Genomic DNA, 24341 nt, shown 5'->3' on the forward strand with positions numbered 1-24341 from the left:
AGCAGAGCCCCATACAGAGGACGGAGAGAGGGACACCATGGTTCCAGTGAAGACAGTGATCACTACCTCTGCCCAGAAAAGAAAAAAAAAAAAAAACCAGCCCTGGGTCTGTAAGGCAGGCTGGGTCTGCATATCAGAAAGCAACGTAACCATCTCCTTGTTTATTACCCAAGTACAGCAGGAGGACCACCATTCTGGGAAATCATTTGTTCTACAAATATTGGCCACACACTGCAAGCTGGGACTTGCTCTGGGTCCTGGGTTCCAGTTCCAGTTCCTGTTCTGCTAGCAACACAGTTTGGCCTGATGCTAACTACTTCCTGGATCTGGGCCCCAGTCTCCCCTTCTGAGAACTGGAGGGGCATTGGTTATGCTCACTTTTCGGGGTGCTTGAGAGGCCAGGTGGAGCTAAAGGATCCCATGATAATATGATCTGATCATTACGACACAGGACCCTCCTACCTGACCCCCTGGCCTTGCATGCAACAGGTGCTCAGTAAATATCAGGGGAAGAGGGGATGGAGCAGGTATAAACCAGGGTTTCCTAAGCTTTGTAGACACTGACTGTCTGGAGAATCAGATGAAAACAAAGGGCTTTTCCATGGAAAATGAACATGCAGGTGAACATAGTTTTGCACAAGATTTCAGGGGGTCCATGGATCTGTGAACACCCCACCCTCAAAGATGCCAGCTCCAGAAGTTGTGCATAGAGAGTTCTTTAACTTGGAGGCTAGTTAGCCATCTGTCCTGCAGGCCGCCCACAGATGCAGTGGGGACGGCTATCAGGAAGGTCCGTTTTCTAGGCACTGATGCTGGCTGCCCTGGCCATGCTGAACTCAACCCTCTTTGCTCTTTTGGGTGGGGTTGGACCCCCTGGGCTTTCCCCAGGCCATCATGCTTTCCTTTTGCAGGAGGGACTTAGGGTTGGTGGTTAGGGCAGGTGGGGGTTAGTTCCAATGCTTCATGGTAGAGCAGACAACTCTGCTTCGGTGAGATGTTCATTGGTGGTTGCTTGGGGAGCAGGGAACTTTCTTCTCTGAGCAGCCTCGGGGACTGCAACCATGCTCCTGCCTCTTTGTGCCCTGCTGCTTCACAGGGAACAAAGCCCACAGGCCTGGCCCATTCCCTAGAGCCTGCTCAACCCCTTCAGGGATCCTGGGCTAGGGGAGCCTCCCAGAGCACACTGGTATGGCAAGAGCTTCAAAGCGAGGCATCTACAAGTTGCTTTCTAATCCTCCTTTCTCCTTAGGGCCCAAATTCAGGAGCTGAAGTGGAGGAGGCTTGGGTGTGGGACTACAGGCAGGGGACGGGGCACAAGGAAAACCCAACTCCCAGACCTGTGTCTGCACCCCACCCCCAGCTGGGTCTTGGGGCTCAGACCCTGACGTCCCACCTGGGGTCACCAAATATCTCCTTTCAGCCCCCACTAGTCCTCCAGGTGTTGGGATGGGGCAGGCAAGGATAAGACCCCTTCATCCTGAGGCTCGGACCCTCCCCTGGCCCCTGAAATACACACGCAAGCCTGGTTCCTTCCTCCGTGGGAGCATTAGGTTTATTTCCAATCAGGGTGGACTCCTGGGGAGAGAGGTAATGCCACCATAGGCCGTCTGTTCTGCTGGGGGCGGGGGGGGGGGGGGCTCAGGTGGCAGGGTCTGGAACCCTTTGGGTGGGCTCCATTTCATAGATTAGTGCCAGGGGGTCAGGTAGTTGACACGACTGTGAAGAGAAATGGGGGTGAGGTGGGGCGTCTCTAGTAAATCCTGAGGAAAAATCAGGCCGCCCTTTTCTAGATCTTTCCCCAAAACTCAATTGCTTTTGAGGCTCTGCCTCTCTGCAGCAGGAGAGTCTTCAATGGCTCCCTACTTTCAGCTACTCTGCTTGACTTCCAAGCTCCCCAAACTTCCAGTGTGCTTCATCCTTCTCTGTCCCACTGATCCCAAACCATGTACTGCTTTACTCCTTTTTCAGTGATTTAATGAAACTAATCTGTCAGGCATTTTACAATTTTTAACAAAACAGAAAGCATTCCCGTGCGTGCAAGGGGAGGGGCGAAGGTGAACTTGTCATCAATAGTTACAATGGCATAATCTCAGTGCCTTAGGATAGGGATGTGCATGTGGCGAGCAGGTTGAGGGGGTGTGGGGGAGGGGAGAGAAGACTTCCGGGAGGACGGGACATCTGAGCTGGGGGTGGTTAAAGCGAGGAGTTTCCCAGGCAGAGCAGGGAGGACAATCTCGGCACTGAGAGGGCACAGGGAAGGTGTGAAGGGGCACATGGTGGGGCTGGAGCTCACCCAGGACTCATGTGCTGCTGAAGCACAGAAAGAGGGGCTGGAAAGGGGGAGATGGCCAAATGACTGAGAGGCTTGGACCCCCAAGCCTTTACTTACCAGGTGACCCTGCCAGCAGCCCGCCCTCTCACCACCTGGGAGGCAGATTCGCAGTCCTACCCATCTTTGGTTTCTATGCCTGCTTGCTCCTCTGGCCCTGCTCTCCTCCCAGGTAACTCTGCTCAGCTGCCTCCTTTGGGTCAAACTAGGGCTGCGCTTTTTCCTGGCATGGATCTCTTGGGGGGTGGGGATGGGAGGACGGGGACAGGACGGCGAGGAACGACACCACCCAGGAGGGCACCCAGCCCCGGCGCCTTCCTCGCGAGGCTCCGCGGGTCGTGGGGCGCCTGAGAACCCGCGGAGCTCTGTGGGCCTGGCGGTTCCCCTACCTGTAGTTGAGGCCGAAGCTTCGGAAGGTGTTCCTGGGATAGAGGGAGGAGGGTGAGCGTGAGGCGGGGAGGAACTAACGTCGCCGGGAGCCTCACTCCCACCTCTGGAGCGGCCCCTGCCCCCCGCCCCATCAGAAGGAGTGCACGGCGCCCACCTGAGCCGAGCTGACCTGATCGCTCCGAGAGGGGGTTGGGGCCAGCGACCAGAGGACCAAGTGCTCCGTTTGGTAGGGATTAAACATTTGTTCGTTTTGAAATTGCAATTTTCTTGCGGTGGATTGGGTCCAACCAGCTTTCCCCAGGTCTCACCCATTTTCAGGGGCCCCTGGGTGCGCGCCGGGGACGGCGGCTAAGACCCCCCACCCCTCCCGCCTAGACCTGGGTCCTGAGTGTAACTACTCACAGGGTGTCGAAAGGCAGGGGCTTCTGTCCGTAGCGGTCCAGGCTGGGGTTCTGATTGAGGCAATACTGGGGCGGCCCACAGGTGGGAGGGACGTCGGTGGGGTGGGCAGGGGCTCGCGGACCCCTCGCGCTCGCCCTACCCAGCGCCCCCTGCTGGAGATCCTGGCCCTGGGGACTGGGCGACCCTGCGCTTGGCCCGCCCCCCGCCCCCACCCCGGTGTGAGCCCCTTCCCCCGGGGACCGGTCGGTACGCAGTCTCTACCCGCCAGCTCTGGGTCACATCCGGCTTCAGGTACCGCACCGCGTAGCCGCTGAAGCTCTCCACTGCGGAGGGAGCGCGCTTCTTGGACCCCCAGTCGGCCCCCAAACCAGCCCCAGGCCTGGCCCTTCCCTCCGTCCCTCCCCTAGAACCAGCCGGCCTCAGTCCGCGCCCCCCCGCCCCCCGCCCCCGGCCCCGCCCCAGCCCCCGGGACTGGTGACCCCTCGCCTCCTAGCGCGTCCTCTGCGCCCGGGAGACCCACCCCGCTTGTCCAGGCAGGGCAGCTTGAACTCGCCGGCCGAAGACACGAAGCGCGACCAGTCCTCGATGGCGCGCGTGAAGCACGGCCAGTCCACCCGGGTGATGCCCGGCGCGACGGGCGCCAGCTTCCCCTCGTGGTACCTGTCTCGGAGCTTCCTGCCGGTGGCCGTGATGTCCTGCCAGGGTGGCGAGGGGGTCAAGGCTGCAGGGTCGGTGCGGGAGACTAGAGTGGGGGGTGGAGGTGTCCCAGATCGCCCACCCGTAGGCTGGAGCTGACACTTGGCTGTCTGACAGCGGTAGTCCCGGGAGGCTAGGGTCCGGGGCTGGGAGGGGATTCCCAGCAGGCACTAAGCTTAGGTTTTGGGATGAGCTGGGAGCAGAGCCCCAGACCTGGGTGCTGAGAGCTTTGCTCCTCTCCCCTGAGCAAACCCAGGGCCAGGGCAAAGGGCACTCACCAAGCACTGCAGGGGTTTGTTGGGTTCACCGAGGAGTGTGAAGTGGACATTGTCAAACTCATCTGTAGAAAGAGGGGAGGGGGAGGTGTTTGACAACTTTCAAAAATCAAAAAGTATACCTGATCCCTCCCAACAAAAGAAACTCAAAATAGATCAAAGACTTCAATGTAAAAAACGAAACCATAGATGTACTAAAAGGAAATATGGGCAAGTTCCTTAATAGCCTTGGTGAGGGAAGGCCTTTCCAACTCGAATTCAAAATCCAGAAGCCTTACATACACACGCACATACACACGCACGGATTTCTTTGGGATGGGGTGGGGGGCGTGTGCCCTGAGCTCTCCGTGGCATCTACGATGGCTCATGGGTCTCCTTGAGGCGAGATATTCTCCCTTTCTCTGGCAGCTGCCAGTCATTGTAGACTGGACATGGTATGAGGGGGTCTCTTCAAAGGCAGGTCCAGAGCCTCTGGTCAGAGACTCAGCCTTCCCAGGTTAGGAGGGTGGCGGGACAGTGCGCACCCCTGCATGGGACTAAGTGGCGTGAGCTCGCGAAGCTCAGGGTTTTCTGTTGAGTGAACCCTAATGTGTCGGTTTATGATGAAGTGTCCTTCGGTGGATGAAGGGAGCACTTGTGGTTTGGTTCTGATAAGGGGTGTTGTCCAGAACAGGGGCTTAGTCTTATTTCATACTCACCAACGATAGTGCTATACTCGGGGAAGTGTGGGGTACTATGGAAGCACGGAAGAGGGATAGGGATCCCTCAAAGAAACAACGTCTGAACTGAGTCCTGAAAAATGACTTTGGCTTGCCTTGTTTTCTCACCCAGCCCAGTAATTCCATCATGCCTCACCACCTTCTTTTCCACAGTCACCAGAAGTTTTAAGCGTCCTCAAGAATACCCGTTGCTCTTTCTCGTTGTGTTAGGCACAGCTCCCAATCTGCCAAATCCCCCACCCTTCCAGGCATTCCAACCCCCTTTCTACTTGGGAAAAAGAAGCCCAGAATCCTTAAAAGAAAGATTAGTAACTTTGGCTACATAAAAATAAACTTCTGCATGGCAAAAACAACGTACAAAAAGTCAGGAGAGGGAAACAGCTGTGACTCAATCAGTTGGGCTCCCGCCTACCAGATGGGAGGCTCCGAGTTCGCGTCCTGGGGCCTCCTTGTGAAGGCAGGCTCCCCTGCACGCTGCGGAGAGCCGCCAGGCCTGCAAGCGCCACAGTGAGCCTCTGGTCTTGCAAGTGCTGCGGAGAGCCGACTCAGCAAGGTCAAAAAAAAGGAGACAAGCGAAAAATGCAGAAGAGTACAGCGACAGACAGCAAGCAAGTCACAAGGGGGGGAGGGGAAATAAATAAAAATAAATATACAGACACAGAAGAACGCACAGCAAATGGACACAGAGAGCAGACAGCGCGCAAAAAGCCACAAGAGGTGGGGGGGGGGGGTAAAAAAAAAGTCAGGAGACAGAAAAAATATTTCCAGTCATATTACAGAGGAGGGGCAATTTTCCTAATACAGAAGGAGCTCCTGGGGAAAAAAAAAACATAGAAAAAATGCGTAAAACAACATGCATAGGTAGCTCATACACATTAAAAGAAATGCAAATGGCCCCTAAACATATTAGAAGATGCTCAACCTCATTCGTAATAAGATGAATGAATGTTCAAAGTGAGATACCAGTTTATACCCATCAGATTGGGAACAATCCCGAAGTCATTGAAGTTATGAGGAAATAGGGCCTCTTCTATATTGCTGTGTGTGTGTGTGTGTAAAAATTGGTAAGACCCCATGGAGGGTAATTTAACATTCTCAGAATTATCAATACATGTCCCTTTTGACCCTCACAGGTCTCCTATTCCACTTCATAGTTTGCACACATGAGAAATGATGCAAGTAGAAGGTCACCCACTTCAGCCTTGTTTGGAAATGATTGGAAACAACTCAAGTGTCTGACAATAAAGGACTGGTTAAATAAGCTAAGGTACATCCACACTGTGCAGCTATTAAAAATAAATTGAGGTGCAGGGAAACGGACTTGGCCCAGTGGTTAGGGCGTCCGCCTACCACATGGGAGGTCCGCGGTTCAAACCCCGGGCCTCCTTGACCCGTGTGGAGCTGGCCCGTGCGCAATGCTGATGCGCGCAAGGAGTGCCGTGCCACACAGGGGTGTCCCCGTGTAGGGGAGCCCCTCGCGCAAGGAGTGTGCCCCGTAAGGAGAGCCGCCCAGCGTGAAAGAAAGTGCAGCCTGCCCAGGAATGGCGCCGCCCACACTTCCCGTGCCGCTGACGACAACAGAAGCAGACAAAGAAACAAGACGCAGCAAACAGACACAGAGAACAGACAACCAGGGGAAGGGGGGAAATTAAATAAATAAATAAAATCTTAAAAAAAAAAAATTGAGGTGCAAACAACCATGGGCCGTCACCACACACTTATTAGAATGGCTAAAATACAACAAACTGACAACTCTAAATGCTGGTGAGGATTGGAACAGGGACGCTCATTCATTGCTGGTAGAAATGCAAAACGGGGTAGCCACTTTGGGCGATGGGAGGCAGGGAATATACATTCAGTTCACCGCCTTAACCAAATCATCAAACTTAGCAACACGCGTGGTGGGACAACCTGACGTCAGATGCCTCCCAGTAAAGCAATATGGAAAACACAGCGTCCACCACCTTTCAGGGAAGCTTGCCAGCAATGTTTAACCCGGCTAATCAAGCCTCTACACCTGGCTTCTAGTTTACAGAAATTAGATGAAAAGGTTAACACCAGCACAAGGAAACAATCAAGTTCATAATGTGGAATGGGGTAACACAACTGTTCTAATTCTTCAGAAAGTCAGTATCAATGGAAAAAATAGGAAGTAAGTGGACTGTTTTAAATTAAGACTAAAGAGACATAACCAATTGCCACATACAGTCCTAGATTGGAGTCTTGTTCAAAATTTTAAAAAAACAACAACTATAAAAGACATTTTGGGATAATTGGAGAAAATTTATATGGGTCGGATATGAGGTTATGAACTTATTGTTAATTTTCCTAGTGTGACAATGGTATTGTGTTATGAAAGAGGCTGTCTTTATTATTGGGAGCTGCTTGCTAAAGTATTTAGAGGTGAAGTGTTATCAGCAGCTTAGTTTCAAATGGGAGAGCCAAAAGAAAAAGTATTTGTGTGCATATAATACAAAATTGGCAAAATGTTGATTGTTAATTGATGAAACAGGTGGAAGGTAAATGTGGTGTTCATAGTACTAAACTTCCAACTTTTCTCTGTGTTTGAAAATATTTTAAAGTTGGGGAACAAAATATATGTTTGTATTTGCATTATGAAACAATGGAAAGATATGCTAAAATCTAAGAATAGTTACCTCCTACCCATACTTGTTGGCTTTATCTCCTAAGTACCACCCAAATTCTTCCTTTTGCCTGAAGACTGTTCCCCCCCCCCCCTCCCATTCCTCCCAACCCCAGTATTATCCTCCTCTGGTCCCTCTGCACCAAGCTTCCCCCCATCCCCCCACTCCCCATGCTCAGGCCTCTCTTCTGCTACAAGTCTTTAGAGGTCTAGAAGTCTTGCCTTCTAGAGAAAGTCCAAGCTCTTGAGCTTAGCAACAGGCCTCTTCTATCTGCAGCCTGCATCCCCAGCCTCATCTCCTGCCACCCCCACCAACCCTTTCCTGCAGGGGAACCAAGCCCCTTGGGTAGATTTTCCCTTCCAGCCTTGTACATGGGTAGATTTTCCCTTCCAGCCCTTGTACATGCCTCTAGGTCTAACACTCTTTCCCTGGGATCTTAGTACAGGGTCAGGCACAAAACAGGTGTTTAAGACGTGCTGGAATGAGTGAGTGAAGCACTCACCCGAGCCTCTCAGCAGACTAAGGTGCTCCTTGGGTCCATGAGGCCCTCTCACCACAAAGCCTCACATGTCCTCGTCTCACCCACGGGTGAGTCCTTGTTTTTCCTGATGGCTGGGCATTGGTTGTTCTTGTTGCTATTTTTGTTTCCCCTACCCTGCCTCTGTGACCCCTGCTCAGTTCTCCAGCCACCATACAGGGCCCACGGCTGGACTTGGACTCACCCTTGACATCAAAGGCTAGAGGAGCCTTGCTCTCTCCTAGGCCCGGAGGAGCCTGATGTGCCAGGGCTGCCGGGGAAGGTGGAGGCTGGGCCTGCACCCAGGAGTCAGGGCAGGGGCTAGGGCAGGGATGGCCTGGTTGGCTCTGTCTCCACGCTGCAGGCTGGTTCCCGCCAATGCTTCACTTTTCCAACTGGGGAAAGTGATTTCCAAAATTGCTCAAGGAGGTGTATGAGCTGGGGCCTCACCGAGTTTGGGTAACTGGGGGTGGCCAATTTAAAACTGGACAGCCCACCTCTTTCTCTGGTTTCCAGGCAGAGGCAGTGATAAACAGCAGTAACAATAACATCGACAATGACATTTACTCAGCACATACTATGTGCCGGGCATGGGGCAAGGAACTTTCCAGGCCCTGGCTCATTTGACCCACACAACAACCCTGTGAGGAAGACCTGCTTTTGGCCGCATTTTCCCAATGAGGGCACAGAGACTCCGACAGCCTGAGTGCCTTGCGGGGGGTTTCTGGACACAGCTGGGACCAGCCCCTGTCGTCCCTTCCCCTGGCCTTCCTGGCTTCTCCCTCCAGGTTCACGCCCCCTGTGCTCGCTCCACCACCCACCCCTGCCAGGGGCCTAGAGCGAATCCAGCGCCGGTGGTGGGACAGGCGCGGGGCCCCACCTTTGCGGCAGAAGGTGGCCGTCTGGCAGTGCTCGTCCGAAAGGCAGGCCCTGACGCTGTCCATGTCCATGCGCCGCAGGGTGGGCAGGGCGGGGTGGTAGAGCTGCTGCTTCACGCCCGCCAGCATGTTGCGCTGCCGCTCCATGGGCAGCAGGATGGCCGGCGACGCGTACACGTGGGTGGAGCCGTCGTCCCAAGGCACCAGGTCGATGATGCGGGCCATGGCTGGGGAGGCAGGGGACACTCAGGGGTGCCTCTGGGGCACAGGCCAGCCAGACACCCTTCCATCTGGGAGCATGACCTCAGCCAGTGCCAGTTTGTCTATTCATCCAGGGTTGATGTCTGTGTGGGGGGTGCAGCGGGGGTGTTGGGGCAATCAGGGAACAGGCTCCTAGAGTTGATTTCTTCAGTAAGGAGCAGGAAGAAGCAGCATTGGGTGAGTTCAGAATGTAGCTCAGCATGCCATATGCCTCTGAGTGATTAAGACGGGCTTTGGGGCCCTAGCTAATGTTTCCTGTCCTTTACCCAAAATTGTACAGGGAGACAGAGAAGTTTCAAAGAAGGGGAGAGAAATAGTAGGTCTGAACTAAGAAAATTACCCCAGTGCCTCCCTTTAAAAAGCAGTTATTTCCAGGAGCCTATCAATCATTTACACTTTAGCAAGAATTTGTTAACTTTGGTTGCTTTCGTCCTGATCCAGAGTTAGAACATCAGAGAAATTGGAGGTGGGAGGTAGGTAGACAGGAGGAGCAGGAAAAGGGCATGGTAAAGAGGCCTGAGAAAGCTGCCTCAGGGGATGGAACTGCACAAAGAGGAAAGAGAGGCGTCCCCTGCTGACCAGACGGACAGCAGCTACCTGATCTGCCCGGCACAGGTTTATTACACTTTCTGCTCTTCTGACTGCTCAGAGGGCTGAAGAGGGAGGAAGCGAGTCAGGCAGGACCCCAGTGCCTTATGGGAAGGCAGGAGGATAAAGGAAAATTCTCCAGAGACAATGCCCATTGCAGCCTGATTGTGAGGGCACCCACTTCTCTGCAACCCTGGCAACCACAGGCTCTGAGAAGAGACTGTTGCTGGGCTTCGCGCACAAGGGCGCCGCCCTCTCAGCCTTCCCGCAGTGCTCTGCCTCCTCGGCCTCAGGACAAGCAGGGCATGTTGGGAAATGTCAGACAGGGAGCTGGGGCTGCCTGGAGGTGGCCAGGCTGACCAGCGCTGCCGCTGGGCCCACCTCCGACTGCAGCACCCTGGGCTCACCGCTGTCTCTGGGGGCCTTGGGGCTCCCAGGTGTTGGGCGAGGGCCCTAGGCCTTGCTATTCGTGGTATCAGTGAGCTGAGAGGCCCCCACAAGCTTCCAGGGGAGAGGGCACCGCCTGCCCCAGCCCTTGGGCTTCCAGCCCGAGTCGGAGATTAGCGCTGGCCAGTCTCCAGGTCAGCGTAAGGGGATCAGGGAGACTGGTGGCCTCAGCAGGCCAGGGCTTAGCAGGTGGGCGTCCTCTCCCGCCGTCCGCAGCCTCCTCCCCTCCGGGAAGGTGGAGCAGGCCGCGAGGGCTTGAGCCAGCGCCTCTGGGCTGCCCCCCCACCTTGATCATCAGAGGCAGGCCCCAAGGGGAGGAGAGCTTGGCAGAGGCGGGCTTGTTTGCATGAACTGGCATGTGCTTTGTATAAGCTGCCCCGGAGCTGAGCCTGCAGGTTCTGGGCTCCCGCTGTGACGTTCCTGTAAGATTTGCCTCCCCATTTGCTCCATACAGCACCCCCGGAACAGCAGGCCCACCTCCTGTCCCTCACAAAAAACTTTCCCAGAGTTGACTCCACTCACTATCCCTACCCCTAATTTATTTAGCTCTCTTAAAGCTATAAATGTAACAAAATACAGAAAGCACACGTATATATATATATTTTTTTAAGGAGGTACCAGGGACCAAACCCAGGATCTCATATGTGGGAAGCAGGCGCTCAACCACTGAGCCACATCTGCTCCCCTCATTTGTTTGTTTATATCCAGGAGGCACCAGGCATTGACCCCAGGATCCTGCACATGGGAAGGAGGTGCTCAACCACTTGAGCTACATCTGCTCCCCAAATGTACCATTTAACTAATAATTGATAGTGAGAAGCCTGGGATACTACTACCCAGGTTAAGACATGGGACACTATGTTGGAAACCAGTTTAGCAGTTTCTTAAAAAGTTAGATGTGACTTTAGTCTAGGATGCAGCAATTCTTATTTTTTTAAAAGCAGTTTTATTGAGATATAGTCACATAGCATACAATCTATCCAAGTGTACAATCAATGGCTTTTAGTATAATCAGTGTTGTGCATGAATCACCACAAAAAATTTTTGGAACAATTTCAATATTCAAAAAGAAAAACTCTGCACCCCTTAGCAGTGACCTCTCGATCCCTCTACCTTTCTCCAGCCCTGCATAACCACAATAGGGTCCACAATTCTATCCCTAGGAATCTACCCAAGAGAAATGAAAACAGGTCCACACAAGGATTTGCACGCAATGCTCACAGCAGCAGCATTTACATTAGCCTCAAAGAGGAAACAATCATACGCCCATCAGCAGATGAATGGATAATCCAGCCGGGGTAGCTATATAAGGGAACACCTGTTGGCAATAAAAAGGAACGAAGTACTGATGCATCTACAATATCAACATGCTACCAGGGGAAGAAGCCAGTCACAAAAGACACCCTATTGTACGAGTCCATTTATATGAAATGTCCATAAGTGAGTTGATAGAGGCAGAAAGCAGATTAGTGGTTGCCAGGGGCTGGAGAAAGTGGGGTGGGAAGAATGCTGAAATGACAGCTAATGAGTATGGGGTTTCTTTTTGGGGTGATAAAAATGTTCTAAATTTGATTATGGTGATGTGGCACAACCCTGTAAATATACTAAAACCCACTGAGTTGTACATTTTAAAGAGATGAATTTTATGGTATATAAATTATATCTCAATTATGCTATTAAAAAAAAAGACATAGCATTTTGAGCATGAGTAGCTCTCTCGATTTACTTAACTTTAACCCCACACTCCAAAGATTTGGGGCTTCCCATGACCCATCGATTAAAACCCGTGATGGACAAGGCCCTACACGATCTGGCCCTGCCCACCTCTTCACCTCATCGCCCACCACTCTCCCTATACCCACTAAACTCCAGGCCTCCAGCCCCCTTTCTGCCCCTCCAGTGTGCCCAAGCTCACCCTGGCCTCAGGACCTTTGCATTTGCTGTGTCCTCTGCTTGAAACATGGTTTGCCCAGATCTGAAAGTGACCCTTTCTTGCTTTTCATGTCTGAGCTCCAATATCTACCTCTGCCCTGGCTGCCCATTTAAAGATGCCCCATTTCTCCACCCTGTTCGTTTCTTTCATGACACTTGGCATAATTTGTAATAATATATAGATAATAGTTTTTAATCTTTGTTATTTCTCTCTCTTCCATTGGAATGTAAGCTTCAAAGGAGCAGAGCCTATGTCTGTTTTGCTCGGTGTGCCCAGGCTGGCATGCTGCTGGGCTCCTAGGAGGAGCTCAAAAATGCGGTCTCTGGTCATTTCCCTGCCTCTTGCTGAACATCGCTCTGCCACCCCAGCCTGTACCCTGAGTCCCGTTGCCTCTCTGAGTCCCCCTTGCTGGGCACCCTCCCTCACTGGGCCTCTTCCACTCGCACCCCCTCCCCCTCAGTCTGTCTCCCTTCTAGGGTCTGACCTTAGTTCACAGGATGGGCTCAGAGGCAGTCAGTCATCCGGACAGTCCTTGGAGCCTTCCTAAAGGGCCAGCCCTGGGACCACAGCCATTCTGGCAGAGCTCAAGGCAGAGTCCAAGCTCCAGAAGACTACGGGGCCGGAGAGAGCCTGCCCGGTTCTGGCACGGGGGCCGGGGCACTGGGGTGTGCCACCTGCGCTGCCGACTGGGCTGACAAGTCCCTGCCACCTTGAGGACTCCAACCCTGGTGGCTTGGCCAATGTGTGTGGGGAGCCAGGCCCTGGTAACTGGCAGGTCCCCCTGTGACCCCATGGTGCTCCAAGCCATGCCACGTGGGGCCCCTTCCTTGGGGCCAAGTCCCTGCCAGCCCCCGTGCATGGAGGGAGGAGCCGGCTCCCTGGGCATCAGCCTCCTCCACCCCCACCCCCAGCCTGTTAATCCTTTGCACACAGCCTGGCTGCAGCTATTAATCCCCCCTGTGTCCGTGAGGCCCAGCTGCGAGAGGCAGGGAGAAGGCAAGGCTGGCAGTCAGCACTGGAGCAGGTAACTCAGGTGAGTGGAGGCTCAGTGGGACCCAATGGGACCCCCATGCTCTCCTTCTAGCAAGGGTTTTGGGCCTGAAGAAGCAGGCAGTGCCTGGGAAACCTGGGGCCTCCACCTCCCCTGCAGGGCTCAAACGTTAGCATGCAGCTGAATTTCCAGGGCAACTTGTGAAATGCAGATTCCAGGCCCCCCCCCAGGGGATTTAGAAGGCCTAGGAACCTGCATTGTCACCAGAACTCCAGAGGATTCTGAAAAACAATTGTGGTCCGAGCATCACTGTCCTCCAGGCTTGGTCCCCTTTCCCACCTGCCTCCCTCCTTGAAGTGGAATCAACAGAGACAGGGCAGAAAGATGGGAGAGACTTACCAACACTCTGATCCAGCAAGAAATTGAATCTGAAGGAAGGAGAAAAATTGAGGGTGGGGAAGTCTTCCCCAGTCATTTCCAGAAAGTTCTGGAATGCAGGTTAGAATTGCCACCTGCTGGGAAAGCGCCTCAGTCCTGTTCTTCGGAAAAGGCCAACTCCTGACAAACGTCAGTCCCTCTTGAGGTAGGTGCGGGATGCCAGGAAGCAGGCGGACCTGAGTGCAACCGGCGGGCTGTGCTACCTCGGCAAGTCTGTCAAGCTCTCTGTGGCTGCATTTCCTTAGCTGTAAAGTGGTGATGAAAATACGTATGTTCCTGGGGTGGGGTGGGGGCGGGGCAGGAGGATGAGGATGGGCGTCATCGTGGGCGGGGCACCCGTGCTGGGGTCTGGCTCACAGGGAGCACTCCCGCTGTGCCCTCCCGGGGCTGGCTGGGGTCACTGGAATCTGCCGTCCCCACCTGGGCTCTTCTGCCCTTGGAAATCGCTGTGTTCACCCCCTACCCAATAGCAAATGGAAGCCCAGAGGGCTCAGGTTTGGCCCGAGTTTCCCTTTTTGGAGGCTGAGCCAGGAATCTGACTCCCCACCTGCATCCAGCTGGGCTGCTGAGGCCGGAGCAGGGCCAGTGGCCAGGGCTGTGGGCAGAGGGGCCGTCCGCAGGGTGAGGGGCTGCGGGGAGCTGGGCGCTGGGGCAAGGGTCCTGGGCCCTGGGCCTGCCCTTTTCAGTCCAGGGTCAGAGGCCCCGGCAGAGGAGGGGCACAGAGACATGCTGCCAATTCCCCTGCTGTCCCCGGCTAGGGAGGGGGTGGGGACAGCTGTGTCACTGGGGAATTGTCCCCAGAAGGGCCCTTCCAGGGCCTGGCAGTCTACACGTATTGACCTGTGTTGTGCCCATTGAGAAAGGCCATCCAGCAGGGCTGCGGATGTGAGGCCCAGGGTTCCCCAATCCTCAAAGGCAAAGGATACCAGAAATTGAACTCCTTTAAGGTGACACTGAAATGTCATATGTCATGAGAAAGATGTTTAACTGACATTTTATCTTAAAAATCACGAAATAACTTTTTTCTTATATTAAAACAGATTTCCATTCATATGTGACTCCTAATGTACATATCTTTTAAAATGTATACTGGGATTGTGCTGTGTACAATATTTCACAGTGTTTTCATGTGATACCACGTACTGGTGATAGAAAACATTTATTAAACCCTCAGCATGTGTCAGTCACTGTTCTGAGGGTATTGTACTTAGCAGTTCATTTTATCCTCACAATCACTCTACAGTGTAGGTATATAATGTCCCCATTTTACAGACAAGCAAATTGAGTCACAGAGAGTTGAACTGAGTTGAACTTGAATTCAGAGCATGTGCACCTTCCCCTGTTCAAATAGACTTGCTTCTTTGTTTTCAGCGGCACCATAATATTCCATTGTGTGGGTGTATCAATTAATTTAATATGTATCCCTTTTACGGATGCACGATAACCAGTCTCCTACTGATGGATATTTGGGGACTTTAACTCTTTTGCTAAAATATAGTTGCAACCAACTTCTTTGTACCCTTTGTTTTTGAGCCTGAGTATGTCAATAAGTTATAATTGCAAGAACATTTTAAAAGGCGACAAGAGAAAAAGGAACCGTGTTACCCATGGAGGTGGCCCACAGCAGGTGGGAGCAGCTGTGGGCGCTCTGGGGAGGCCTAGAGGGTCTGTCCCTTACAGGTGTCACTATGTTGGGCTGGGTGCAGAGGGTGCTGCCTCAGCCCCCGGGGACCCCTCAGAAGACCAGGATGGAGGAGGAGGAGGGTGCAGAGCAAGAGCCGGAGCCGGAGCCAGAGCCAGAGCCTGAGCCTGAAACAGCCCCCACGGAGCCCCAGCCCGAGGACGAGCCCCGGGTGAGAAGCCGAGGGCAGGGAGGGGCCGGCTGGCCGCACGGCTCAGGGACCTCTCAGCTGGGAGCACTGCCCCATGGTCCTCCCACAACAGAGGAATTTGGAGCCAGAAGGAAACATGAAGGTCACCTGGTCCACACCCTTGTACAAATGAGGAAACCGAGGCCTGGGGAGTAGACAGGGCTTGTCCAAAGCCAACTTTTTCTTAGAAGTCCAGATAGTAAATATTTTAGGATTTGTGGAGCACGCCATCTCTGCTAAGTACTGAGCTCTGCCAGTATAGTGTGAAAACAGCCACAGTCAATACGTAAATGAATGAGCATGGCTGTCTCAATAAAACTTTATTTACAAATTCAGTCCGCAGACTGGATCTGGCCGGTGGGCCAGAGTTTGTGGACCTCTAGCATCTAGAACAGTGCTACGCTACGCTGCTGGTCCATGAACTGTTTGTTACTGGGTTGTGATGAGATTAGGAGCTTGGGCCACTGTGTAAACCTGCACTGCTTTGTTCAGTTGATACTTGTTTTGTAGCAACTTTCTCAGGGAAGTAGGGCATTGATTCACATTGTTTATTCATCCTGAACCATAACAAACTGTTTGCAGACTGGCACTGGTCTGTAGAGCATACTTTGAGCAGCTTTGCTCTGGAACTTTCCTTCGCGTCCATTAAGACTTGACTGTTCTGTGTCCAATCCATTTAGGAGCCTGATGACAACTAATTCAGCAGCTCTATTAAGCAGGTTTTAACTGAGTTCCTAATTGATACCAGGCCCTGTGCTAAGTGATGGGGGCATTGAGATGAATAAGGCACTGCCTCCGGGAGGTCAGCTTGTTCTGCCAGGATGACAGAGGTATAGAAGGGAGCTCCCGCTTTGGCCTCAGGTGTGCCCTTCTGGGAGGGTTAAATAAGCAAGTCAGACTGAGAACTACAGGAGCTCAAAGAAGGGAAAGAGCCACCTTAACTCTGGAGCATGCAAGCTGGTTGGGAGAGCTTCCTAGACAGAGAGGACTGGGCAGAGTTTTTATTTTCATGTTTTTTATCACCTCCCCACCCACTGCGGCTTGCTTGCTGTCTGTTCTCTGTGTCTATTTGCTGTGCGTTCTTCTGTGTCTGTATTTATTTTTATTTACTCCCCCCCCCGCCCGCCGCAGCTTGCTTGTCTGCTCTCTGTCCGTTCGCTGTGCACTTTTCTGTGTTTTTGCTTGTCTCCCTTTTTCTGTTGCATCACCTTGCTGAGTCAGCTCTCCACGGTGCTTGCAGGCTGGCGGCCCTCAGCGGCACTTAGGGGTTGGGAGGCACTCTGTGGCGCTTGCCAGTTGGCGGCTGTCTGTGGCATGCGGGCGAGCCTGCCTTCACAAGGAGGCCCCAGGACGTGAACCCAGGGCCTCCCATATAGTAGACGGGAGCCCAACAGATGGAGCCACAGCCGTTTCCCCTGGGCAGAGTTTTAACTGGAGGAAACGAAGGGGTGGACATTCCTGGCAGAGGAAAGGCCTATTGGGATAGTGCAGGGTATGTTTAGTGAGCTACTTAGGTATATGGTTTGTGTGCATGTGTGTTTGCATGTACAAATGTGTATGTGCATATGCTGTATCTTTTGTCCTCAATGATGTGCCTGCATGCATGTGTATCTGTATACAAACTGGGGGCACCTCCCCATGTATGCACATTTATGTGCACATGTCTGTACTTGCAGGTATGTACATAGAGGTTTACCTGTGTGTGCATCCTCATGCATGGTTCCATGTCTATGTGTGTTGTTTCAGTGGGCATAAGTGTGTATATGCACATGTTTTTGAATCTCTGAATGTATTCATGTGTATGTGTGTATACACATGTTTGTGTCTGTGCATGCATGTTCAGGTATGTGTATTTAGCTGAAGACTGATGAATGTGGTTATGCACACACATGTGTGTGCATATGCGCATTGTGTGCCTGTGCTTGCATACAGGTGTATGTGCCATACACACATGTTTTGTCTTGTCTGTCTTTACATGTGTGTGCCTGGGCATGCACACACACATGTGTGCGTGTGTTGCGTGTCTATCCGTGCCTATGTATGTGTACGCACATGTGCTTATCTTTGTGTCTGTACATGTGTAGATCCCAGTGTTTGTGTGTTCCTGTTTGTTCATGCACATTCATGTTTGTCTGTGCACATGCATACGGGTGTATGTGCACAGTTGTGTGCACAGTAGCAGGAGATGCAGCTGCAGAAGCATGTGAGAGGCAGAGGGCAGAGGCTGAACCCTACCCGGCTGCTAGAGAGAACGAAAGGTTTGGCCAAGGAGGAGAGGGAGAATCCGAGGGGGCTCCTCTTGCCTCCCTCTGCCCCTCGGCTTGCCTCAGGTCTTCATAACTAACTGCTCCCGTCCCTTCTCTGAAGGCTGTGGAGTGGAGCAGCTCCCTCGGGCTGTGATGGGCCGTCTTGGGGGTTGCAAGGGCCCCAGTCCTGGATGAGGGACCCCTGGAGCTGGGAGAAAGGGACTGTCCCCGGCTGAAAGTGAGGCCTCCGGGATTTACAGAGGCCATGGTGGGAACAGACTCGTGCAGCCTTTGGGGGGTGGGTCCCTCCTGGATGAGTCAAGGGCTGCACCTATCTGAACCACCCTGAAGGCTTCCTGTCCTGCTTAAATCCTCCAGCCACCTGCGGAGCCCTTCGAGGGGGCGGCGGCAGGCCCAGACCTGGGGGGTGAGTGCTGGATGCCAGGATGGCAGGGTGGGGGCTGCGTTCTCTCCTCAGAGCCTTGCAGCTGCCCATTTCACAGATAAGGAAACTGAGGCTCAGAGGTGCTAAGGGTGGGCTCCCGGGGATCTTCCAGCTGACTGAGCGGGAGCCCAGGTCTCCTGACCCCTGGGGTTCTCCCCTCCTCCCCTGCCTCTGACTCGTCCTCCCCAGCAAGGTAGAAGGGGGGTCCTTTCTGAGACTCCACATCTGAAGTATGAAAGACTCTTTTCCAGACACCCAGGCAGCCGCCCCTCCTCCACCCATGTCCCTCCAGGCCCGGGTCGCTGTGGTTCCAGAAACAAACAGGTACCCACTGCCTTCCCCTTTGCTTGGGGCCAGGCCCCCTGCTGGGAACCCAGGTGGGAAGGGCTCTGTACTCCGGTCATGATCATTCCCACCCAAAGGCCCCACAGCGTCCTGGAGTTGGCTGAAGGAAGCTGCAGGCAGAGGGTGGGGTCTCCTGGGCCAGACAGGCAATGTGGCCAAGAGAAGCCGGGAGTGGGAGCTGCGGCCAGGAGCCCCTCTCAGGGCCAGGAAGATCCAGGGTGGCCCCAGCTGCTGGTCTTCCCAGCCCACCAGTAATCCCGACTTCTGCAGGAAGGTGCCCAGTTGGCACACACGTTTCAGACCATGGCACTGGTCAAACCAAGCTCATCTGAGGCTGGGGGTGGCCTTGGCAGCGAGTCTGTGACTCTCGGAGTCAGACTGCTCAGTCTCAGTGACAAGGGAAATAACCCCAGGAAACCTCTGCCCTTCTGGAACACAGGATGTGGGCTGAGTGGGGGGCCGGGGTCCCTGGAGCCAGGCAAATGGGAGGGAAGGATTATAGAGAAAATGCTGCCCAGGCGATGGACGGGGTGGACCTGCCTGACCTCAGGGCTGGTGTCCTCCACTTTCAGGGCTGGGACACAAGGGTCAGAGGGAGGTGTCACTGAGGCGGGGACTTGGAATTTGGAATTCAAACCCTGGGGCCAGGGAGGGGGCAGGAAGTTGGCCATAGGCCTGCCTCTGCTCTGTGCCTCAGCAGTGCCAGGGGCCGGGTGCTGACCTGGTTCAGGAAGGGCGTGGAGAAGGTCGTCCCGCAGCCGGTCCCTAGCGGAGGGGCAGCCTGCAACGCCACTGCCTGCCTGGAGGACCTGGCTGAGGTATCGCCAGGGCTGGGAGCAGCGGGAGGTCAGCTGGGAGAGGCGCTGGTGGGAGGCCGGGCCAGCCTGGCCCGAAACTCTGCTCTCTGCCCATGTGTCTGTCTGTCCCTGGCAGGCTGGAGCACAGGTCCTTGGACGCTGCAGCACTGGGGGCCTAGGTAAGGCCAGGAGGCAAGATGGCCTTTCAGAGGTGGGGGCTAAGGGGCTGAGGGGTGGGCCCTGCCCCTAGGGAGAGTCCAGACAGGCCAGAGCTTCTCCTCTGCCTGGCCCTGGTTCAAACCCAGGTTTGGGCTGGGTTCTGGGTGTCTGCTCCAGGCTGCCTAGAATGTTCTAGCAGCCCTCCAGCTGCTGGCCACCTTTGCTTTCTGACCCTGCAGGGTCCGCAGATGAGCCCAACGAGGGCCTCTGGGTCCAGGAGACCAGGTGAGTCCCCATCACTGGGTGCTGGTTGGGGCCGCGGAGCCTTGTCTGTAGCATGTGTGGTGGGAGGAACCATGTCCAGAGCTGAAGGTCCTGGGTTCAGGAGCGGGGTCTCCCACCACCTCGGCATGTGACCTTGAGCATGCCTCTTGTCTGTTCTGGACTCACCTTCTCTTCCATAAAACGGGGCAAAGGCCCTGTCTTGCCCAGGGGTTCGTATATTGATTCCTGGGAGATCTCTGGGTGGGGGTTCCCTCTGAGACAGGGAGGAGGTGTAAATGAGCTCCTCAGAGATGGGCTTCATGTGGGTGGGCCCCCCACAGGGCGCCCTGGCTGCTTCACAGTTGGCAACAGCTTCTGATTTCTCAGAGCTGACCGAAGAGGGTGACTGCCTCGTCAGTGGGCGGCTGGCTGGCTAAGGACCGTGGTGACCTGGGGAGATCTCCAGAGAAGGGCCCTGCACAGTTCTAACTCCCTCAGCCCTGTAGGAGGGGGGTCTGGATTGGCTAGAGCTTCCAGTTCTTCAAGAGAAGTTAGAAATTTAGGTTTTTATGTAAAATCCTTAATTTTTTATGTCAACTAATCGAAAAGTTTTCAGAACGATGTGGGTCCCCAAAACAAGCCTGAGGCCTCTGGTTTGTAGTCTCTGCTGGAAATTCAGAGACATGCATTCATCAGCTTTCACCCCCCTCATTCATTCACTCATTCACTCATTCATTCGACTGTGGCCTCCTTGAGAACTTTGAGGCCTGCAGGGCCTGCCGTGGACAGGGGCTCAGCAAGTTCTAGATGAATAGATAGAGGGGTGGGTGAGCCTGTGCAAACACACATTCATTCATTCATTGCTCCACGTCTCTCTTTCCTTTGTCCTCTTAAGGCAACCCAGATCTGGGGTCCCAGGGCCACTCTGCTGACTCCTAGGGCCGATAAAACTATTTAGGATGAGGTTACCCAGAAGGCCTGCCAGCTTTCTTTTGGGCCGGACTTGGGGAGTGGGCTCCCCTGGGAACATGAGAGGGTGGTCCTTCAGGCCACTCCAGTGACCACTGGCCCCTCCACAGGCCGGGACCCCGGTTGCTCAGGTGGCTTGAGCAGAATCTGGAGAGAATGCTACCTCAGCCACCAAAAACCTCCCAGGTGAGTCAAGGAGAAGGTGGAGCAGTCAGTTGACCACCTGGGAGGGTTTCTGAGGCCCTAGCAAGGCCCTGCCGACCCTAACAGACTACCCCATCCCTGGCACCCACAGAGGGGGTGCTCTTCTCCCTAGAGGGGACCTGGATGCAGTGGAGCATGGGGAGACTGGGAAGGATGAGCTCCTTGCTGCTGTGCCCAGGCTGGGGCAGAGCTGTCGGCACAGGAAGGGCACAGGGTGGTTTTGACCCATGACCTTGCTCTCTGTTTATGATCCAGGACTGGAGAGATGAGCCAGTGGATGCATCCTCAGACCCGGGTACTGGAAGGGGAGCCTTGGGAGCAGCTGCCTGGGATGGCCATGGGCTGGGCTGGGAGAGAAATTGGGGTCTGGGGGAGCTTGGGCAGGACAGAGAGACCTTAGCCCTCACCCTGGCCAAGGAGGGGTACGGTGCTTTCTGAGATCGGGCATCAGGAGGGGGATACTGGGATCTCCTACCCAGCCCAGACTGGGAAGCTATTGACCTGGGACAAAATTGTGAGTTTGTGGACAAATCCCTTCCCCTCTCTGGGCCACAGTTTCTCTGTCTGTCCAATGATGGGGGTGTTTGGGGTGGTGCCAAGGGGCTCCCCACGAGCCACAATGAAGCCTCAGATCTGACCCCGTGTGCTTGAGGACGCGAAGCCCTGCTGCTGCGTCCTTAGCCTCCTGCTCTCCCTGCTGCCTTAGAGACCCCAGGAACACCCCTGGAAGCTGAGCCCAGGCTGCAGGCCCCGGAGAGCCCCTCCCTGCTTGTCCCCTGCCCCGAGGAGCCCGAGGAGGAGCTGGCTCCAGAGCCCCTGCCCGACTTCCAGGCCTCTTCCCTGCCACCCCCTGAGGACCCTGCCAGGTGAGCTGCCCCAGATGCCCACGCCTCCAAAGGCGCGGAGCAGGTCGCTGCCCCCGCCCCGCGCCCAACCTTCACGGAGCAAGTTAAAAAAAATCAATTTCACAGATACATATTAGTAAAGCGTACAGTTCATCCAAAGTGTACCGTCAGTAGTATGTGTTATAATCGCATACCTGTGTATTCATCACTTCAGTCATTTTTAGAGCATTTTCATTTTTTTCCATAATAATAAAAATAAACAAAAAACAGACAAACAAAAGTGAGTTTTAGAAGGATCAACAAAGCACATGCACCGGGGACAAAATTCAAGTGGGTTTTCGGGGTCCCCCCCAGGGCCACTGCTCTAGCAGCTTCTTGTCCTTCCCCACATGTTCTAAGCACATGGAAGCTTTGAGGGCATTTCCCCATTTACACACACACCTGACTATAGCTAGCTATGTATGTTGTTCTACACCTAGCTTTTGTCACTTAAAAATATATCTTAGAGGTGGTTCTATTTCATACAGATAGATCTACTTCATTCTCTCCACAGCTGCATAGTACTTCACTACATGCATGCATTAGTTGTACTTAACCGTTTGGTGGACAGTTACATTTATTTACACTCTTTGCTGCAATTGATAACCTTAGACATGCATCGTTTGGCTCATGTACAAGTAAGTCTGTAGGATAAATCACCAGAAATGGAGTTGTGGCACCAAAGATGTATGCTTCTACAGTTGGGGTATGCTGCACTCCTGCAGTGTGTGAGAGGCCCCAGTGCAGTGGGTGCAGGGGAGGGTGGGGAAGCCTGAGCTACCCGCTGGGGTCTGAGCTGTGGCTGAGGCTTGCCTGGGGGGCACGTGTCTTCGAGGCTGGAGGCTGGGATCTGGTCTGGCTGCTGGCAGGCTTGCTGCCTGCTTTGGGAGGAAATAGTCTCCAGCCTCAGTTTCCCGCCCTGACACGACCACTCTCTCCCACCTGCAGGCTGGCGACGTGGCTCCTGCACTGGCTGGAGAGGGCCCTGCCGCAGCCGGTGCTCCCCGGGAAGGCCGAGGAGCAGGTCAGTGCTGGGCAGGGGGAAGGGGTCCTGGGGGGGTGGTGGGAGGGCTCTTGGGCAAGGGCAGGATGGTTGACCTGCGTCCCAGGGGGTGTAGGACACAGCAAGAAGGGAGCCTGCTGGGGGAGCCCTCCCCACCCAGTGGGAGCCCCACCCACCCCCCTGCCAGTCTCTTCATAGCCCTTCATTCCACACACTCTCGGAGGTACCCAGGTGGGCACAGGCTGAGAAGGGCTGGCCCTGCCCCACCCACCAGAAGTTCATGATTGGGTGGGGGCTGTGTTTCAGTGTGGGGAGCAGAGAGTATGTGGGGTGCAGAGGAGACCCCTCCTGGGAGCATAGAGGAATGCTCCCTGGGGGAGGTGGCCTCCACGCTGAGACCGGAAAGAGAAGTAGGAAGAAAGTGGGTGAAAGTGAAGGCGGGAGGTATAGGAAGGGCCCCTCAGACGGGATCAGCATGTGCAAAGGCCCAGAGACCAGACAGACCCAGGATGTCCTGGGAAGGCGTGGAGCTCATGCCAAGCCAGAGTGGCCTGTGTGCATCCCTGGGGAACCCAGCAAGGCCACTGTCACTCCCTCTCTCCCCTTCCCTCTGGGGACAATTGTCCATCTTCATAGAAGCACCTGGAGCTGGGAGGCAGGAGGCCTGAACTTCAGACCTGACTGTGCAAGCTCAGCCCTGGCCCCTTGGGACCTCAGTTGCCCCACCTGAACAATGGGCTAACAATTCCCACCCTGTCACTGCCTGGGGTTGTAAACAAAGATGGCCAGGCCAGGAGTGGGGCATGGATCTCTGGGACCCTCAAGGTCCCAGCCAGGCTCCTCTGAGCAGGTGTCCCTGCTGCGGCTCTATCAGGGGGGACCCCACCTCTCCTCATATGAGCCAAGACGTGGGCTCTCAAAGCTCCCCCCCATGTCCATCCCTTCCCTGGCTCTAAGCCCAGCAGGGACCCTCTTCCCCATTTCATGAGACCACTGAGGCCCAGAGAGATGGACCCCCAGACCCAGGCTCCTTGACCTCGCCCACATGTCCCTCTTCCAGGGCTGTGCCCTGCACTTTGAGCCTGGGGAGGCTGCAGGAGCCCCTTCCCCGCAGGCTGAGCCCCCAGCCTCCCTGTTCCTGTGGCCTCTGCTGGTGGCATTGGAACTGCAGCATCGGAACCTCCCGAGAGAAGAAAACAGGGGGCCGGTGGCAGGAACAATCAGCCCACGAAGACACCCTCACTGAGGGAGGGCTGGGGCACGGGGGGTGGGTGCGGGTGGGGAGAGGCTTTGAGAAGCCAGGGGGCTTTGTGATGGGAGGGGGTTTCCCACCCCCAGAGAACAGAGGAGAGGACGTTGCAGCCGGGCAGGCCTGTGCAGGTTCTGGGGCCGAGGGCCACCTCTGGGGCAGGAGAGGAGAGGACAGGCCCAAAGCAGCAGGATCCTGACAGGTGTGCCAGGAGGGTGGCAGAGGCTGGAGGCCGGGGAGGAGGCCAGGGCAGGTTTTCCCTCTTCTCCCCACCCAGGAGCCTGACTCTGCTGGGACGCGGGACGTGCAGACCAGTAAGTGACGCCTCGGTGGGTGTTCGGGCGCGTCTCCGGGCGGGTCGCTGGGCTCCCCTGGTCTGAGTGGGCCTGGGCAGCA

The 24341-nt window shown here is 54.7% G+C and overlaps 2 protein-coding genes across 4 annotated transcripts in view; one reads left to right on the forward strand and one right to left on the reverse strand.

Moving 5' to 3' along the window:
* Window positions 1-1526: 1526 nt before the first annotated feature.
* Window positions 1527-13717, reverse strand: SPMIP8 (sperm microtubule inner protein 8). Of its 3 annotated transcripts, none has more exons than XM_058279929.2 (8): window positions 13471-13717; window positions 8854-9078; window positions 4096-4157; window positions 3642-3816; window positions 3383-3444; window positions 3122-3186; window positions 2719-2751; window positions 1527-1716 (listed from the first exon to the last, which is right to left on the reverse strand). In XM_058279929.2, the coding sequence occupies exons 1-8, from the start codon at window positions 13544-13546 to the stop codon at window positions 1686-1688; spliced, it is 729 nt and encodes a 242-aa protein (XP_058135912.1). In that variant the 5' UTR covers window positions 13547-13717; the 3' UTR covers window positions 1527-1685. The 3 variants fall into 3 exon arrangements, with proteins under 3 accessions (XP_058135912.1, XP_058135914.1, XP_058135913.1); XM_058279931.2 differs by lacking the exon at window positions 13471-13717 and adding an exon at window positions 12565-12821; XM_058279930.2 differs by lacking the exon at window positions 13471-13717 and adding an exon at window positions 9710-9795.
* The window catches only part of CNGB1 (cyclic nucleotide gated channel subunit beta 1), an 82434-nt gene continuing 71132 nt past the window's right edge, over window positions 13040-24341 (forward strand). Inside the window, exons 1-12 of the mRNA XM_071208983.1 lie at window positions 13040-13113; window positions 13570-15523; window positions 17804-17864; window positions 18005-18053; window positions 19065-19234; window positions 19350-19392; window positions 19612-19657; window positions 20716-20791; window positions 21065-21104; window positions 21516-21675; window positions 22642-22717; window positions 24223-24259. Coding sequence (XP_071065084.1) covers window positions 15117-15523; window positions 17804-17864; window positions 18005-18053; window positions 19065-19234; window positions 19350-19392; window positions 19612-19657; window positions 20716-20791; window positions 21065-21104; window positions 21516-21675; window positions 22642-22717; window positions 24223-24259 — 1165 coding nt within the window. The 5' untranslated portion in view covers window positions 13040-13113; window positions 13570-15116. The remainder of the gene's footprint in view (window positions 13114-13569; window positions 15524-17803; window positions 17865-18004; window positions 18054-19064; window positions 19235-19349; window positions 19393-19611; window positions 19658-20715; window positions 20792-21064; window positions 21105-21515; window positions 21676-22641; window positions 22718-24222; window positions 24260-24341) is intronic.

This window comes from Dasypus novemcinctus, chromosome 18 (genome assembly GCF_030445035.2).
Source record: "Dasypus novemcinctus isolate mDasNov1 chromosome 18, mDasNov1.1.hap2, whole genome shotgun sequence".
NCBI lineage: Eukaryota > Metazoa > Chordata > Mammalia > Cingulata > Dasypodidae > Dasypus > Dasypus novemcinctus.

What these genes read in the sequence shown, in the direction of transcription:
- SPMIP8 (XM_058279929.2), bottom strand. Translation starts at nt 13,546, where the DNA reads ATGACTGGGGAAGACTTCCCCACCCTCAATTTTTCTCCTTCCTTCAGA. An exon ending in CCCCTGCCTTTCGACACCCT is followed by an intron (nt 2,752 to 3,121) that starts GTGAGTAGTTAC and finishes CCTCTATCCCAG; the next exon opens with GAACACCTTCCGAAGCTTCG. An exon ending in AGCTTCGGCCTCAACTACAG is followed by an intron (nt 1,717 to 2,718) that starts GTAGGGGAACCG and finishes TTCTCTTCACAG; the next exon opens with TCGTGTCAACTACCTGACCC.